General features: G+C 42.5%; 1 protein-coding gene across 1 annotated transcript; it reads left to right on the top strand.

Moving 5' to 3' along the window:
* Nucleotides 1-3: 3 nt before the first annotated feature.
* Nucleotides 4-17529, top strand: LOC128736265 (RUN and FYVE domain-containing protein 2). The gene is made up of 9 exons (XM_053830745.1): nucleotides 4-611; nucleotides 718-1204; nucleotides 7823-8256; nucleotides 8318-8574; nucleotides 8631-8889; nucleotides 8951-9091; nucleotides 9864-9961; nucleotides 16530-16746; nucleotides 16815-17529. Exons 2-9 carry the CDS (start codon nucleotides 724-726, stop codon nucleotides 17232-17234), a joined length of 2307 nt encoding a protein of 768 aa, XP_053686720.1. The 5' UTR covers nucleotides 4-611; nucleotides 718-723; the 3' UTR covers nucleotides 17235-17529.
* The last annotated feature ends 229 nt before the right edge of the window (nucleotides 17530-17758 follow it).

The following is a 17758-nucleotide window of genomic DNA, read 5'->3' on the forward strand; positions in this document are numbered from 1 at the left end:
TCGAGCAAATTTTCTAACGTCTGGTTTGTACGCATCGTCAGTTGCGAAAATATTTTTGCCAATTTTAACTGTATTTTAGATCGTTTCGGGGAATAAGTTGTGTGTTTTTAAGCCGTTGAGAGGGTTATTGATGAGAAACCATAGGAATTGCGTTGCTAAATGTGCTAATGCTGCTAATTTGCGTTTTATATAGAAGACACTGTGCATGATGAACAACTAGATGATAGGTGCAAGAGTTTAAACCTGTGAAAGCGAGTCTCTTTCTGCTGAACTTTGATAAATATTATAAATATATCGGACAGAAATAATAGATTAACAGAAAAGTTTTCGCCTTGATGAACAGTTAATTTGTCAAAATCAATAATTCGCTAGCGTGAAGCAGTGCAAGTCGTGATAGTGTATGAGTCATCGTACTGCAATAAAAGTGCATCGTCTGTTGTGCTCGAGTGGTATCCCAATTCAGTCGCTGTATCGGAACTGGATCAAAACAAAGTGAAACGAACTGACATAACGGAAAAGTGTGTCACAGCGCGAAGGAAAAAGTAGGGTGAACAGGGAATCATCTCGCGTAGGTTCGCACGACAGGCAAAATTTTCACCACGAATCGCAACGTAAGTACAAGTTCTTCGTTCAATTTTATCGAAGGAGAAATCACAGCTTACGATGACACAATGTTTAAATTCTCCCCAAAAGACTTACAAGTATCCTTCATTTTAGCCTAAAATGCGTGCGCTAGGCATAGCGCAGCCCAACAATCACCACCAGACAGGCGGAAGTAGCAGTCTAACTGGTTCGCCGGGTGGAAAACTGATGGACGGTGGTACCATCACACTGCCTAAACCAATTCTCTGCGGTGCCTCCGGCGGTAGTGGCGCCGGTGGTTCGGCAGCAACCGGAAGCCTTGGAGGTAATGCACCTGCTGGCTGCAGCGAGTCCAGTGCCCAGGACACCATTTATCTGTGCAATTTTCGCGTTTCGGTCGACGGCGAGTGGCTCTGTCTGAAGGAGCTGCAAGATCTCGATATAAAGGACGGCAATCCTACCGTCGTCGGCGGTGCCAGTGGCGGCAACGGCGGACATCACGGCAATAGCAGCGGCTTCGGTGGCAACGGTGACGGTGATGGTTCGCTCAATACTTTTGGTATAATTGAGAGTGCAAAGAGCGATGACAAGATTATCGAGCGCGATTGGGTTAACTACTACTGTAGGTGCTATTTATACATGTGATTGTTGTTTTCTTTCTGTTTCGGATTGTTAACCGATAGGAATTTGTTTGTAATCTATAATTTGCGGTGTAAAGATACTGGTAATGGCACAAAACGGAATCGGGCGGTCAAAATGGTGAACGCAAATCGGTAGCTTGACGCATAAATTTGCATGATTTTGGTTAGGTTCAATTTAAAATATGATTTTTTTTATTTTTTGGTGGGAGAAAAATGGTCAATACTAGGTTTGAAATAATTTCAAAATTGTTGAACATTATGCCGTTGTGCATTTTTCTAAATCATCTTACAAAATGGGCCAAAGGATCTGCGAATTCCATAAAATTTTGTATCACGGACAAAAAATTCAAAGTCTCTTATATTCCCAGAAAACTCGAAAGGAAATCTTCCGATTTTCTAGGACATCGCTTACTTCAAAAGTTCATAACCCTTGAATTGGGCATAGCAAAACTTTTCTAGCGATAATGGATGAAAGTTTTCGCTAATCCAGTAAACATATTTTTCCACAAAAGTTTCCACGACGGCGACAATTTTTTTTTAAGAATAGTCGGAAAAACTATGATCTCCCTTATGGAAGGTTCTTGAAGTATCTTTTTAGTGTTGACTCAATTAATGCAGCCAGAAAATTTACTAATTTTTGTAGCGATATTTACGATAGAAAAAACGGTAGAAAAAAAAGTTATAAAATTAACCCTGTAAATAGTATCCATAGGCTACACTTTGATAATGATGGAAATTCCAACGACCCACGGCAAGACTGAAATTTGCGTAGCATCGACATATTTTCCAGGAGACGTGGGTGAAGTATCTCCATCAGAAGTTGTAAATTTGTTTTCTTACTGCAAGAAACAAAACAAAGCATTTGTAATTGGATGTGATGCAAACGCCCACCACACTGTTTGGGCTAGCACAGATACCAATAACAGAGGTGAACTCCTTTTATACTTTATATTATCAAATGATATAGATATATGCAATAAAGGGGAAAAGCCAACTTTTGGAAACGCAATAAGGCAAGAAGTACTTGACTTAACACTATGCAGTCCAACGATGACTGATAATATAAAAAATTGGCACGCGTCAAATGAAGAATCCTTGTCCGATCACTAGCAAATCATATTTGATTACGAAGCTAATCAGCAACTTAAGGAAATTATAAGAGGCCCCAGGAAAACAAACTGAGATCAGTATAATTTGAAACTGAAGGTTGGAGTCAAGAATTTGAAAGGCTGCTCAAGGACATGCAAAGAACTTGAGGACAACTCAAAACAACTTTCAAACCTAATCCAACAAGCTTATCACGAAAGCTGTCCTGCAAAGGAACGCTCTACGAATAGAGATGTACCTTGATGGAACAAAACTTTGGAGAAATTTACGAAGAAAACTCGGAAATCATTTAACCGGGCTAAACGAACACAACAGTGGGAGGAGTATAAACAAATTCTCACTGCCTATAGTAGGGAAATACGAAGATCAAAGACGATTCACTGGAGGCACACATGTGAAAACATTGAAAATACTCCAGCAGCCGCTAAATTGCAGAAAATTCTCGCTAAAGATCATTCTAATGGGTTAGGTACATTGAAAAAAGAGGACGGCTCTTTTACTAACTCAACTAAGGAAACATTAGAATTAATGATGAGAACACATTTTCCCTGTTCAAACATTAATACTTGCGGAGACGAAAGTGCACCGGCATTGAGAACTGTAAATCTTGAAACTAGGACAGACATTCACGAAATAGCGAATGAAATGACTGGGTTAAACAGAGACAGGAATGGTGCTTGTACTTTGGCCAAAAAAATTTTTACGAGAAGCAAGGTTGAATGGGCGATTGAGACACTTTTGAACCCTACAAATCACCGGGTAGGGATGGCATTTTTCCTGTACTACTGCAGAAAGGCAAAGCGCTTTTAACACCTATTCTAACAAACCTTTTTCAATCAAGCCTGATACTAGGCCATATACCAGCAGTATGGTGACAAGTACGGGTCACGTTTATTCCGAAGGCTAATAAGAAGGATAAAACTTCACCAAATTCCTTCAGGCCGATAAGCTTATCCTCTGTTGTGTTAAAAACAATGGAAAAAATAATTGATGAGCATATAAAGTCATCATATTTAGCCCAAGATCCTTTGAGCAAATATCAATTCGCATATCAAGAAGGCAAATCTTCGATAACAGCAGTACAAACTGTTGTAAAAAAATTAGAAAAGTCTTTTGAAGCGAAAGAAATTTCACTACCTGCCTTCCTAGACATAGAAGGCGCATTTGATAATTCATCTCATAATTCAATGGTTACGGCTATGACGAAACGTGGTTTCCATATATCCATTATCCACTGGATTAGCGAAATGTTATCAAAAAGGGAGTTATCAGCAAACCTTGGAAGCTCATCTATAAGCATTAGAGCAGTAAAACCGACCGTACCGACCGACAGTAAACTGACCGAATGCAAATGGCTTTAAATTTGATTTCATCATGCATAAATGCCACTAAAACTACTATCATACCATTTACTAGAAGGAAAAAATTTACATTAAACAACATCAGATTGAAAGGAACACTTTTAAAACTCTTTCAGACACTGTCAAATATCTCGGAGTATTTCTTGACAGAAAACTCAATTGGAACACACATCTAGAGCAAGCAGTAAACAAAGCAACAAATGCTCTATGGATATGTAAAAGAACTTTTGGTAAGCTACTGAAGTAAGGCAGTGAAACCGAAGCTGATCCATTGGATCTATTCGGCTATTGTCAGACCCAGGATTACCTATGCCTCGTTGGTCTGGTGGCCAAAACCGAAAGAGAAAGCTACCCAAAAAAAGCTGGAAAGACTTCAAAGGCTAGCCACTCTCTCAATAACAGGTGCAATGAGAAGTACACCATCGAAGGCATTGGGTGCTTTACTCTATATACTTCCATTGCATCAGTTTATACAATTAGAAGCTGGAAAAAGTGCTCTAAGGATCAAAAGATCAATGAACCTCTTTAAAGGTGATCTAACAGGTCATCTCAGTATTCTAAAAACTATAAGTATTAATCCTATTGTAACTAATAACGAAGATTGGATGGAGAAAAAATACAACTTTAATCGAATATTTCGTCTATGTGAGCCTAGACGTGATTCTTGGGAAGATGGTGGTCCCGATCTTCGTCCAGGCTCGACAGTTTTCTATGCAGACGGTTCAAAAATGGACAATCAAGTTGGAGCAGGAGTGACTGGCCCAGGAATAGACATGTCAATTTCTATGGGTAGATGGCCAACTGTATTCCAAGCTGAAACTATAGACATTCAAATATATGCATCATGTCCGACAGCCAAGCAGCTTTTAACGCTCTAAAGTCGGCGACATACACATCAAAACTTGTCTGGGAGTGTATTCAATCACTCCAAAAATTGTCTTGTCGTAACCAAGTCAACCTGTACAGGTCACTGTGGAATCGATGGAAATGAAAGAGCTGATGCGCTTGTAAGACTCGGATTATTTCATCAATTTGTAGGACATGAGCCCTTTTGTCGTTTATCTGCTTCTGCTTTAAAAATGGAGCTAAAAGCATGGAAATGTACGAAAGTGGAATCAAATTGGAATAACACTTTCAATGCTAGGCAGTCGATATGGTTTATCTCTCCAAACGTTTCAATGACTCGCAAAATCCTGGAGCTTTCGAAGAAAAATCTTAGCATTTATACTGGTCTTATAACAGGACATTGCCCGAGCCGATATCATCTGAAGCTAATGGGAAAACTTCAAGATGATATATGTCGCTTCTGTGGCATAGAAAAAGAAGACTCCGAACACCTGTTATGCCGATGTCCAGCAATTCTCAATAAAAGATTAGGGTTCTTCGAAAGAGAGCTGTTAGAACCCTCTGATATTTGGAGAACAACTTCCAGCGCAGTAGTCTCCTTTTATTAAAAAGCGCCACTGTTATGAATATGGAAACGTTCCTAACCGAAACCAAATTTAAATTGATATGAAAAGTTGTTGAAAAAGCGGAGAATGTCAAATGAATTGTAAAGTTGTAATTCTCAAGAAATGTTGAACTTGACTACTTTGGATTTCAAAGTAGGTATAAGAATGAAATTTGACAGGGTTATCACTAACTAAGCCGTTAGGTTGCAACCTTAAAATGTTGAATGAGATAGTTGTAAAAAAATTAGTAGTAATTCGAACACCCTTGAATTGAGAGGTTTCTTTTAGACGATTACCTAAAGATTATGATCCTATTGACATGATTTAAATAATGTATATTGTTTTCGTTTGCATTATTTTTCTGCGATTATGCTTTATGTTTACCTTGTAATGTAATTGCTTCTTGCCCGATGAACTCCCCAATAGTATTCAAAATAGGATATAAACCAACATCTCAAAATATATTGAACAAAATCAGAATTGGAACTAAACTATTACCGTTCCGAACCGACAGCAAGTGCGCAATGTGCTTATTCGTGTATCAACGCAAATTATAAATCCCCTTAAGTTTTATCGTTTAGATCTCTAGTCTAGTCCTACTAATTTTAAGCTTCATACTGTTTGACACGCTGCTTCTCACCCGCTAAAACCTACACTTTTAGAGACACTTCTGCCCTCGGTAATCAAAGATCATTTATCACTCATTATTATTCACTTTTCATTAGGTCCTTCTTGTTGATAGCATTCTCTAATTGGAATGAGCCCTTTTGACTGTCTACTACCATGTGCAGTACCCATCTCATCAACCAGTTTGTACTGAGAACTGGAACGGATATCCATGGATTTGTCCGATGCTCTAGGCGCTCGAATACAGTTGATGCACAAACAACCTCGCCCGCAGCGTTTTTTCCGCTTTTTGCCAGTTTCCTTCTTTCCAATTAGAGGCGTATGTTCAGCGGAGTGTTTTTTCGGTTGAAACGGAATTGGATCACTGTCTTCTTCCGAGTCACTGAGCGCGGGCATCAAATGCCTGCTAGATGGGTCAGATTTTCGTGGAACTTTCTGTCCATTTGAAGACCTAACGTATCGCCAGCAACTTTCTGTAAATAATCGAAACTTATTTTGTGCGATGGTTTTGGCAATACCGTCCTTCACTTACCACTTGTTTCCGATGCGTTAGCCTTCGGTGGTTTTTTGTCCAGAGCCAACAAAACTTCCTCGTCCGATGCAGCGTTGTCGGAGAATCTTCTCCTGTCGGAACTCTTCCAGCGTGTATACTTTGCTTTCTGCTTAGAAACTCTTCTATTTTGTATTATTTTTACTACTATCACTATCAATATCAGCAATAGTAGTCCCAATCCGATGGACACAACGCAAACTTTGATGAAATATAGGCGATCCTGTTTCTGTTTGTTTTCATCGTCATAGTATTCCTCATCTCCACTAGAGGTGGCGATCGGTGCAAATAGGTCTTTGAAGAAACTTCGAGAATCGTCGTCCGACTCATTGGCACTTTCTTCAATTGACTTCTTTGTTAAAACTTTGCCAACGATGCTAGCTTCCAAAGTTTTTTTGACCCGTAGAATCGACTGTAGTCCAGGATAAAACTGGTCGTCCATTAGGTGCTTCACTATGTTCTGATCAATCCACTTCAAAAATTTATGTTCAAAATTTTTACGCGTCTGCTTGTTACGTGGAATACATCGGTCAACTGTTTGATAGTAAATACGAATAATTGATAGTGATTTTTTCGACCGAGGATCGTAAAATTGGCGTGATTTCAGTGGAACCCATAGCGAAATGATTACTTGTTCGTCATCGTCCATTTCTACTTTCGGCAAAGGTGTCTCCGAGGAAATATTGAAGAACAGTTCGGAGCAGTTGAATCGAGCCTTGGAGGTTCCAAGAGCGACAACTGAACGTTCCACACTGATGACGCTGAAGTTTGATCGGGTCCACTCGTTTCCGTCTGTGTTGAGAATCAATTTGGTTGTTCGGCAGTGTTCCAGTACAGAATGAACTGATTGGTAGCTTACATTGCCGGAGTAGAAACAGTATTTAGCAACTGGAAGCAAAAATCCTTGTACATAGTCCCCAATGGTATCGTACCATGCGATGCTCATTCGATATTCCCCGCTCGCGGTATCCAGTCTTTCAACGATTTTCGCAACAGATGAAAAATATAGCAGTAAACTTCGAATTGTTTCATCGGACATCGGTTCAAAACGTTCACTGCGGTACGGCGCTAGATCCTTAGCAAGGGTTTATGTAATCAATTGTCTAACAAGCGAACAACTTCGAATACCTGAAAAAATTGTTTAGCTTCCACCAACGTTGGGTCCGCCATATTGAAACATGTTCTGCGTTGATGCCAAACATTACCAAGCGAGGTCACGTCACTCACTAAAATACCTTCTCTAGGCTCCTTGCCACAATCTATCAATTCACCATGCAGTAGAAGAATAAAGAAATAAAAATAAACTGAAGCGTTCGATGTGATCCGAAGAGAAATTGTAAATAACAACATTTCTCATCTAGAAATTATTTGTTCAGCTGATGAATGCATCAACCGATATGTCAAATTTTTCAACAAGAGTAGTGTTAAAACGTATCCGCCTGCTGATCAATTCGCTGCTAGATGCTGAAAGTTGCCTTTTTCGACTCGTTCTTTCTGTTGCAGCACGTGATCCGGCGTCGATCGAACGGAGCAACCTTGTCAACATCTGTAAACTGGTGGTCAAAGAACTACTCGAGCAATCAATTCGGTTCGGGCGTATGCTGGACTCTGATCACCTGCCTCTGCAGCACTTCTTCATCGTACTCGAGCACGTGCTTCGGCATGGATTGCGCCCTAAGAAGGGACTGCTGGGTCCCAAGAAAGAGTTGTGGGATATTCTGCAGAGCGTTGAGCGATACACTATGGAGGCACAAGATATAACTTCTTCTGTAAGGGACTTGCCCACAGTGCGGACACACATGGGCCGTGCAAGAGCCTGGTTGCGGTTAGCATTAATGCAAAAGAAACTCGCCGATTATCTTCAGGTGTTGATCGAACATAGAGATGACACCCTAGCCGAGTACTATGAGCCACACGCACTGATGATGAGTGATGAGGTAGATTAGGTGTAGTGTGCGAATGTTCTGAGCGTCTCTGATGGCATTGATTTCATTTCAGGTTATCATAATAATCGGTATCCTGGTAGGGCTCAATGTGATTGACTGTAATTTGTGCGTCAAGGAAGAAGACTTGGACTCACAACAGGGTGTGATTGATTTTTCGTTATATCTGAGATCCAGCTCGCGCAACAGTCCTGATGAAGAAAATAATGGCGGCAACAGCGTGGCGCATGCTATCGAGGGTGCTTCCAGTGGTACGATGACGGCAGTGTTGGATCAGAAGAATTACATAGAGGAACTGAATCGGCATCTGAAGTAAATATTGTGGCTAAATTTAGTATAATTTTATTCTTAAAATTGGTCCATTGCAGTGCAACAGTGGCAAACTTGCAGTCCAAAGTTGAATGTCTTACAACGACTAATGCACTAATGAAGGAAGATTTGGCTATAGCTAGAAACAGCCTGTTGGCTTTGCAGGCAGAGAATGCTGCCTTGAGGCGGGCTTCGCAGCACGGCCAACCTCTCGACGATAAAACTAACGTGCTGGATCGTTTCGATCCAGAAATGGCGGAAGCTTTAGCCGAAGAACGGAAGAAACGTCAAGACGTAGAAAAAGAACTGGATCTGCAGGTAATATTGCCGACCTTCATATCCGTTACATACATACTCTTATTGATTGTTTTCATTCTAGGTTTCATTAAAAGCAGAGACTGAGATGGCGATGAAACTTTTGGAAAAGGATATTCACGAAAAGCAAGACACGATCGTATCGTTAAGGCGTCAGCTAGAGGATATCAAGTCGATTAATCTGGACATGTACCGAAAGCTGCAGGTAATATGTTTCTATGAACCATCTATTGTTAAGCTTTGGTTTGAAGGTTTTATGTTCCGTTTCGCTTGAGTTTAATAAATAAATTAGCGTTAATCAAACTTCCCCTTGAAACGAACAAAACCCTCCCAGGAATGCGAAATGGAACTAACCCAGAAAGGTGAGATGGTGACACGGCTGCAGGCTAAAGCGTGCCAAATTGGCAAAATTCTCTCGAACCTCGAGAGAAAGGGTGATGCCATGACGGATTCGCAGATCAGTACAATCAATTCGCTGACCGGCACTAATAGCCTTTCCCCGCCACATTCTGCACCCAGTGGGCCACCAAACAAGAAGCCGCATCTGAAAATTGGCACCATCCCGCCGTTCAATGCCAACAAAATACGCAAATCTCCATCCGTCGGAGTAACGGCGACGGCTGCAACAACTTCAGCGGTGCCTCCGATTGCAACTACTTCGAGCGCCGACGATCAATCTAAGACTGCAACGCCATCGGTTCCAAGCAACGAACAAACTTCGACTGTCCAACCGGACAAGGAATCCGGAACTCGACCTCCACCTCCAGTTGACAGCAAAGAAGAGTCAAAGCAACCTGTTGATTGTTAGGAAAAATATCTTAGGTCTTCAGCTAATGCACTTTACAGCTATAAAATAATAAACTCTACAAATCGTGGCTCAAGGATGCACGAAAATAAATACAAATAACTATTTTTCTAGAGATTAAAATAAAGGCTTGACAATTAACTAAACATTAGTATTATATCACTTTCAACAGGAATGCGAAGCATCATTGAAGCACAAAACCGAGCTAATGTCACGAATGGAAACGCAGCGCGAATCGATGGCCAACGCCATAGCGCAGTTGGAGAAAAAGTATGAGCGATAGCTTAAGCTTATATTCTGTAGAATAAGACATGCATATACCGCTTAAAATCTGTACTTTGAATATTTAAAAAGCTATACTCCCCGTTCAGTTGAAGCGTGATTGCATTGATCTGAGCAGTCTTTCGAGTTTAAAAAACTTGTTATTTTTTTTTGTTAATCCAGCTTTGCTGACGATACTGAAAAATTACCAATATACGACGGTCGCATATTAGTATTATTAAAAAAAAACTTGTTCAATCCGTGCGCTTGATACTGCAACATATTTTTGATGTATTGTAAAACAGTAGCGAATTTAACGCTGCTTTCCAATAAACCAATAACAGCCATTACTAACAAGTTATTATCAACAGCGTTTGAAAGAAATGTCTAAGTCTTGTGCTACGCGTGTTAAATCAGTTGTAGGGTCAGCAGGTAAATACCTGCATTCCACAATTAATTGAAACACTTACTTACTTAATTGGCCTAACGTCTTAGCCAGCGCAGTATAATTTCTCCATCTGTTTCGGTCCATGGCGACTGATCTCCAGTTCCGCGGGCACCCACTGCTCGGAAGATCTCGCTCCACCTGGTCTTGCCACCTCGCTCGCTGTGCCCCTCTTCGTCTTGTTCCTACCGGATTCGATGCGAAACCCATTTTTGCAGGATAGTTGTCTAGCAACACGTCCTGCCCAACGTATCCTTATTTACTTACTTAATCAGCTCCAGGTCGTGGTTTCCTCTGCTGTACGAAGAAGTCGTCTCCATTCCACTCGATCCATGACCGCAATTCGCCAGCCACGTAGTCTGCGTAGGGTCCGCAGGTCGTCTTCCAATTGATCGATCCATCTTGCTCGCTGCGCGCCACGCCGTCTCGTTCCAGTCGGATCGTTATTGAGAACTTTTTTAACCGGGCTATCGTCCGACATCCTCACGACGTGCCCAGCCCATCGCCGGCGACCGATTTTTGCGGTGTGAGCGATGGGTGGTTCCCTAAGCAGCTGATGCAATGCATGGTTCGTTTGCCTCCTCCACGTTCCGTCTTCCATCTGCACTCCGCCGTAGATGGTGCGCAACACCTTCCATTCGAAAACTCCAAGGGCGCGTTGGTCCTCCACGAGCATGGTCCATGCCTCATGACCGTAAAGGACTACCGGTCTAATCAGCGTCTTGTAGAGCGTATCCGTTCAGCTTTAACCACTTTCTGACCACGCCTCAAATGTTCTGCCGGCAGCATACACGTCGTCAGCAAAGCAGATAAATTGGCTGGATTTATTGAAAATCGTGCCTCGCATTTCGATCGCCGCTCGTCTTATAACACCTTCAAGCGCAATGTTCAATGGTAGGCAGAAAAGACCATCTCCTTGTTGAAGTCCCCTGCGAGATTCGAATGGGTCCGACAATTCACCCGAGATTCTCACCCAGCACTGGATTCCATCCATCGTAGCCATGATAAGTCTAGTAAGCTTACCCGGAAAGCCGTTTTCGTTCAAAATTTCCCATAGCTCTTGTCGGTTAACACTATCATACACGGCTTTGAAATCGATGAACAGGTGGTGCGTGGGGACTGGGAATTCGCGGCACTTCTGGAGGATCTGCCGCAGAGTGAAGATTTGGTCCGTTGTACCGACCCTCCATGAAGCCGGCCTGGTAACTTCCCACAAATCTATTGGCTATTGGCGATAGACGATGAAAGATGACTTGGATGACTAATTGAAACACACTACATAGAAATCAACTAATACTTCATTCACATGAAAAGTGAGAATTGATCTAGAAACTCAATGAATATTGTAAACTGTTTTTGAGTCTTTTTTACATAAATATTTTACGTCAAATTTTCGCAATTAAAAATAATTTTTCAACGTTCGTTGCAATTTTTCGCAGCATTCGGGTTGCTGTCTTAGAAATATCGATGGCAAGACACATCATTCGCCATGCTGTTCCTTACATAGGGAACAGACGCCCACTTGGTAAAGAAACGATACCGTGATACGTTGCATTTAACCTGCAAACAGACTTTCAGGATTGGAACCGTGGCTACTATTCCTATTCTTTGTTTAAACACTCATCAAGAACACGAATGCATCCTTCTCTGTCCTCATAGGACCTTTGCTTCCACCGGAATTGGTTACCCGATCTCCACTAAAGATGCCCGTATCCCAACCAGCACGGCAAGAGGTTGCAGTAAACGAGGTGGATGACCATTATGGGGGTTACAGGTTTACCAGGTGTCTAATAACATATTTGAGGGCCTCAACTACCTCTTACTTACTTACTTATGTGTCCATGTCCGCCGGTCCGGCAGAACAAAGGGATGAAATCAGAGATCTCCATTGTTGACGGTTACCCGTCATAGCTTTTACCTGTCGCCAGGACAGGTTCTCGTCTACAGTCTGGATATCGTTGGCTGAGCTGCGTCGTCATGAGCCTCTGGGTCTGCCTCTTCTACGCTGTCCTTGCGAATTCCAGATTTCGTTTGCTTCTTTCCTCAAGGTGTGACTGATCCACCTCCACCTACGACGTTGAAAAAAAGGTGTGGCTTATTTTGCAGCGGTGGTTCGATGGCTTTTATTGTTGTTGCTTGTTGGTTCACTTGAGCGTGAACAGTCACGCCACCAAGCACGAATGCAACTTTTGTGTTGTCTTCGCTGAGACGCACCACGTTCCGTATACAGCAATACGGATCTAACGTTTGAGTTGAAAATTCGGGTTTTCGTATGTAGAGTGATCTGGCTTGAGCGCTATATGTTTCGCAGAGCTGCAAAGGCACCCCTGACGCCCTGACCTTTCTGATCTGTGTGGCTATATCAGTCTTGGTACCACCATCGGGTGTGGTCTAGCTACCAAGGTATTGAAAGGCGTCTATCTGCTCAACTTGTTGTCCGGCTACTGTGAAGTTGATGGGATTGTCAGTGTTCACTACCATAGACTTAGTTTTCGCTACATTGACTGTGAGACTTGCTGCCTGGGAGCGCTCGGAGAGGTCATCTAACTTGCTCTACATATCATTTAGCTGCTCCATCGTTAGATGATCCCAAGGCAATCCTCGATTTGGTCTACTGTCAATTGCTCCAACTAAAATTTCATCCATAACGTTTAGAAACAGAAGCGGTGATAAAATGCAGCCCTGTCTCGCGTCAGCAGTAACCCTTAGAGGGTCGGACAAGATGCCTTTGTGCAAAACCTCGCACGAGAACGCCTCGTACGGATCCTCGATGAGATGGACTAGCTTATCTAGAACTTCTCTACGCCCAAGTGCTTTCCAAATGTTTTGGTGGTTGAGACGGTCAAACGCCTTTTCGAAGTGAATGAACACCAGCAGAAGACAATCCTGCAATTCGTTGATCTGCTCCACTCCAATATAATGCGGAGCGTTGTGATATGGTCTACACATGATCGGCACGGAATCCGGCTTGCTGCCGCCGGAAAGTAGCGTCAATCTTCTCCTGGATCCGGTTGAGGAATTGAGGATTACCTTACAGAGTACTTTGAGAGTAATACAGAGCAACGTGATGCCACGCCAATTACCGCATTCAGTTAGGTCTCCTTTTTTAGGAACTTTGACCAATATGCCCTGCATTCAGTCTATCGGAAAAGTTGCGGTTTCCCATATATTGCTGAAAAGCTGATGCATCATCTGGGCTGACAAAGATGGGCCAGTTTTGAGCATCTCGGCTGAAATACAGTCAATCCCTGGCGCTCTATTGGATTTCATACTCTTGATGGCTGCTTCAATTTCATCCAGTGATGGCACCTCCAAGTTGACGCGATTAATTCGACGAACTTCTGGTTGGTTTGGTTGTTCTCTGATATTTGAAACTCGAAAGAGTTGTTAAAAATGTCCAGTCCATCGCTAAGCTGTTTTGTACGGTCAGTCAGTAGCTGAGAAGCTCTGTCCTTTAGCGACATATGTGTACAGTGGACCCCCGTTCGTATGAACGATTCCTCAAAATATTCAGATTAAAAACGGTCAAACTAACGGGGGTCCACGGTATTCATCCTGGCACCACTAAGGGTACCGCCAGAGTGCAAGCGAAGTGCGACGCGACGCGACATTTCTTGCTGTAGTTATACGCGCAGCCCTTTTTTGCCCGAAGCAGGATTTAGCAACATGAGATCGAAGTCGTGTCGCGTTTACTCTGTACGGGGCCTAAGGCGGCGAGAAATATCGTACAACAAACGGATTGGTGATGGCGGCGGCGGTTTCCCCTTGTTCAGCTAGGGAGTTAAGGCCCGCGCAGAGTTGGTACTTTACGGTTGCGTTTGCGTTAATCTGACAGTTCTCCCATACAATTTGACAGATTATCTGTCAGATCTACGCAAACGCTACCATAAAGTACTAATTCTGCGCGGGCATTTAGTCCAGTGTTTTCCTCATCCATCACTCTGCTATATTCATAGTTAAACCAATCGTTTCGTTGATTCCGTACCACATGCCCGATGGAGCTTACCGCTATACTGCTAATAGCTGTTCACCATCAAGATCGAGCAATTCTCGAGATGGGCTTCGTCCAGCTCGTGCTCTTCCGGTAGCGCAGCTTTGAGTGACTACACGTAGTTTTTGGCGACGTCAGGTTGCTTTAGCCACGCGAGATTTAACTGAGGTTGGCGTCGGTACCGGATGTTGTTCACAACGCAGAGTTTTGGGTGCATCTTAACCATCATTAGGTAGTGGTCTGAGTCAACGTGAGCTCTTCGACTTCGATAGGAAAACGTGGCCGATATGTGATTCTCTCTGATCTGACCTCCAGGTGTACTTGTGTATGAGTCTATGTTGGAAGAAGGCACTACTTACGGCCATGTTCCTGGAGGCGGCAAAGTAGATAAGTCTTAGGACCATTTTGGTGGTCAGTGGGTGTGCGCTGAACCTTCCAATCACCGGTTTGTGTTCGCACTCCTGGTCGACCTGTGCATTGAAATCCCTGATGACGATCTTGATCTCTTGTGCTGGACAGCGGTTGTATTCACGCTCCAACTGCGCGTAGAATTCCTTCTTTTCGTTATCGGTATTTCTGAGGTGAGGGCTATGCACGTTGATGATGCTTATGTTGAAGAACCAACCCTTCATGCATATTCGAGGCTTGATTGGCTACTACCCAATCACACGTTTCCGCATCCCGCCCATCACTACGAATGCTGTACCCAGCTTACGTGTGTTATCACAGCTCTGGTTGATATGGTATGTCCATCTCTGAACGTACGTACCATTGAGCTCTTCCAGCATACCTTTTGCAGCGTTACGACATCGCTGGGTGGTACGGTTGGTGTAATTCCTAAATGACAACATTGACCTCAATTTGCAATAATACATCTGAGGTAAATGTCTGAGAGAAAAGGAAATTGGTAATTCTGGAGTATTGCAAACCTAACTATACTGTAAGTAGTCTCCCTGTGACCTAGTACTTCCAGCGGGGCCACCAATTTATTGCTGGAACTATTTCATCAAGGCTACTTTTGTATTAGAGTAACTCGACTGTTGTTGTAGCCAAAAAGTCTTCTCTTGCGATCTTAGTTCCTTTCAATACCCCCTCCCCAAGCGACACACTTTGCTCACTTCTGGTTGCAGAAACTGATTTGCGACTGAAATTAGTCATATATCGGTTGGAGCAACTGGTTTGTAACATCTGTGTTAGTAGGGTCGTAGCACTAGCTACGCAATTGTCCTCTATACCACCTTAATAGTTGGCTTCGAACTCGCTCGAACAAATAAACAAAAAGTCAAGTTCCAAAAAATAATACAGCGCTAAGACTTGACTTTTTTAGGAAGTCTTGAGTAGAAGGCTCTAAGGAGCCATATCAGGATAGTTAAGACTTAAGAGTCTATTAAACCACAGAATCTAGTTTGCGCCAAAGCGGTCTGATTCAAATACAAGGAATATAACACTATCCTGTGGAAGACGCAAGTGGTCTATGGACCACGACTTCGGTATGTAGTACTTTTTGATATTATCATTTTTGCCTGGTAACCAAACAACTGGATATCGAACGAACTCTATATATATTCGATAAAATGAAGGACCGATAGCAGCAGTAATTGGATACAACGGATACACATTGAGAAGAGAATTGAGAAGTAGGTACTTGATGGGATCGCAAGGATCACGAAGAAGCGCAGCTTATCCAATGACTTCTCAGCTCTTGACCTCACAATTATTATACTTAGGGCTTAGGCTGTGAACCAATTGGCGAAAATTTTAACTTTTTATTTAAAATTTGACAGATAGTAGTAATTTCTCTTTCGCTCAAAAATAACCCTGCTCTGAAGCATGGTTATTCCAGACAGTTCGGTAGTTATTCTAGGCATTGGTAATACGTACGCAGATGCGGGTCGAAAGACAACAGTAATACTCTCCGTACAGTTATAATTTTTTGTGTACATTCAGCAATCAAACTTTCTTTCTGCGCCTAAAAACAAATCGAAAGACCTGAATGGAATTCATCCAATCAGAAAATCTTTAAGACAACAAGATCAATGCAATCACTGAACAACCACGTGCTTTGGTTAAGCAAAATGATAAAAACTTCCTAAATCTCAAATATATCTATCTAACGGTAACCTCCCCGTACTTCGTCGCAGATACAACTCGGAAACGTCCAGCCTCAATGCGCTGCAGGAAACTTCGCAGACTCTTTCGCTGCAGGTGGTCTCCTGTGAGCAACGAGCTACTAGGGCCGAAGCGGATCTTCGCATCGAAAGGGAATGGCGCACGGCGATGCAGGAGAACGAGATCAAGCACAAGGAGCAAATCAGTGCCCTCCAGCAGGAAGTTCGAACACTGTCCGATGACTCCAAGGTATTGTATTGCCGCAATCTCTTCCCAGTGTGTTACGAATACTAATGGCATTTGGCGTTTCCTTACAGCAACACGATCGAACGAAGGCGGAACTAGTAAAATTGCGTATGCAGTGGGAAGAAGATCAACGAACGCTGGAGGAGCTGGGGGTGCAACTGAGTGTTAGCAAGTTGCAGATTTCCGATCTGAAAGAAAAAAATCAACAACATGGCAACGATGTTAGCGCTAAAAGTGACTCTGCAGCAAGCAACGGTGGCTCCTGGACGCCGGATAAGGTCGTAACGAACTGCAAAGGTTGTGACAAGGAGTTCGGTATGACACGCCGAAAACATCATTGTCGCCATTGTGGTAGCATTTTCTGCTCAAACTGTTCTGAGCACGTGGCTGTGATACCAGGAGAAGCGAACGGCAAACCGGTGCGCGTATGTGATTCGTGCTGGCAGAGGCTGGCCAGTAGTGCTACTACGATTGGGAAGTGGGTTGTATAGTAAGCCAGAGGAAAATAAGTAAACTAGTAGGCGTGATCCTTTTTAACTTTGCGCATCGGGCGGGTATGTTACCCGATTTGTCCACGTTCTTGATAAATTCGGTTATTTTAATGTAAATATACTGACGTCGGAAATACTCGGAAGTGCAAAATATTTAGATGCCTTAACAAACTAACGGAAACACACATATTAATTGTAGATTAAAATCAATTGTCGAACAAATTGTATCGGAAGAAAAGATACAAATATAATGTTTTATGTTGTATATCCAGAATTATAAATTAAACGTATTTATTAGCAGAAGCATCTGACTCCGATTGTTATCGTCGCGCATTGCCGCCGAAAGAAAAACAGATAGGTTTATCCAGGTATGACCATAAATTCAGTTGCCCTCACTCAACATCACCGGAAACGAAATTTGGGGTCACAAATCCGTTTTACCGTATCAGTTCATTTTTTTCATGTATTAGAAACATACCAAGACGATTGGTACAAGTTATAAGCTTGCAAATAGCGTGTTTGCT

This window comes from Sabethes cyaneus, chromosome 1 (genome assembly GCF_943734655.1).
Source record: "Sabethes cyaneus chromosome 1, idSabCyanKW18_F2, whole genome shotgun sequence".
Classification (NCBI taxonomy): Eukaryota; Metazoa; Arthropoda; class Insecta; order Diptera; family Culicidae; genus Sabethes; species Sabethes cyaneus.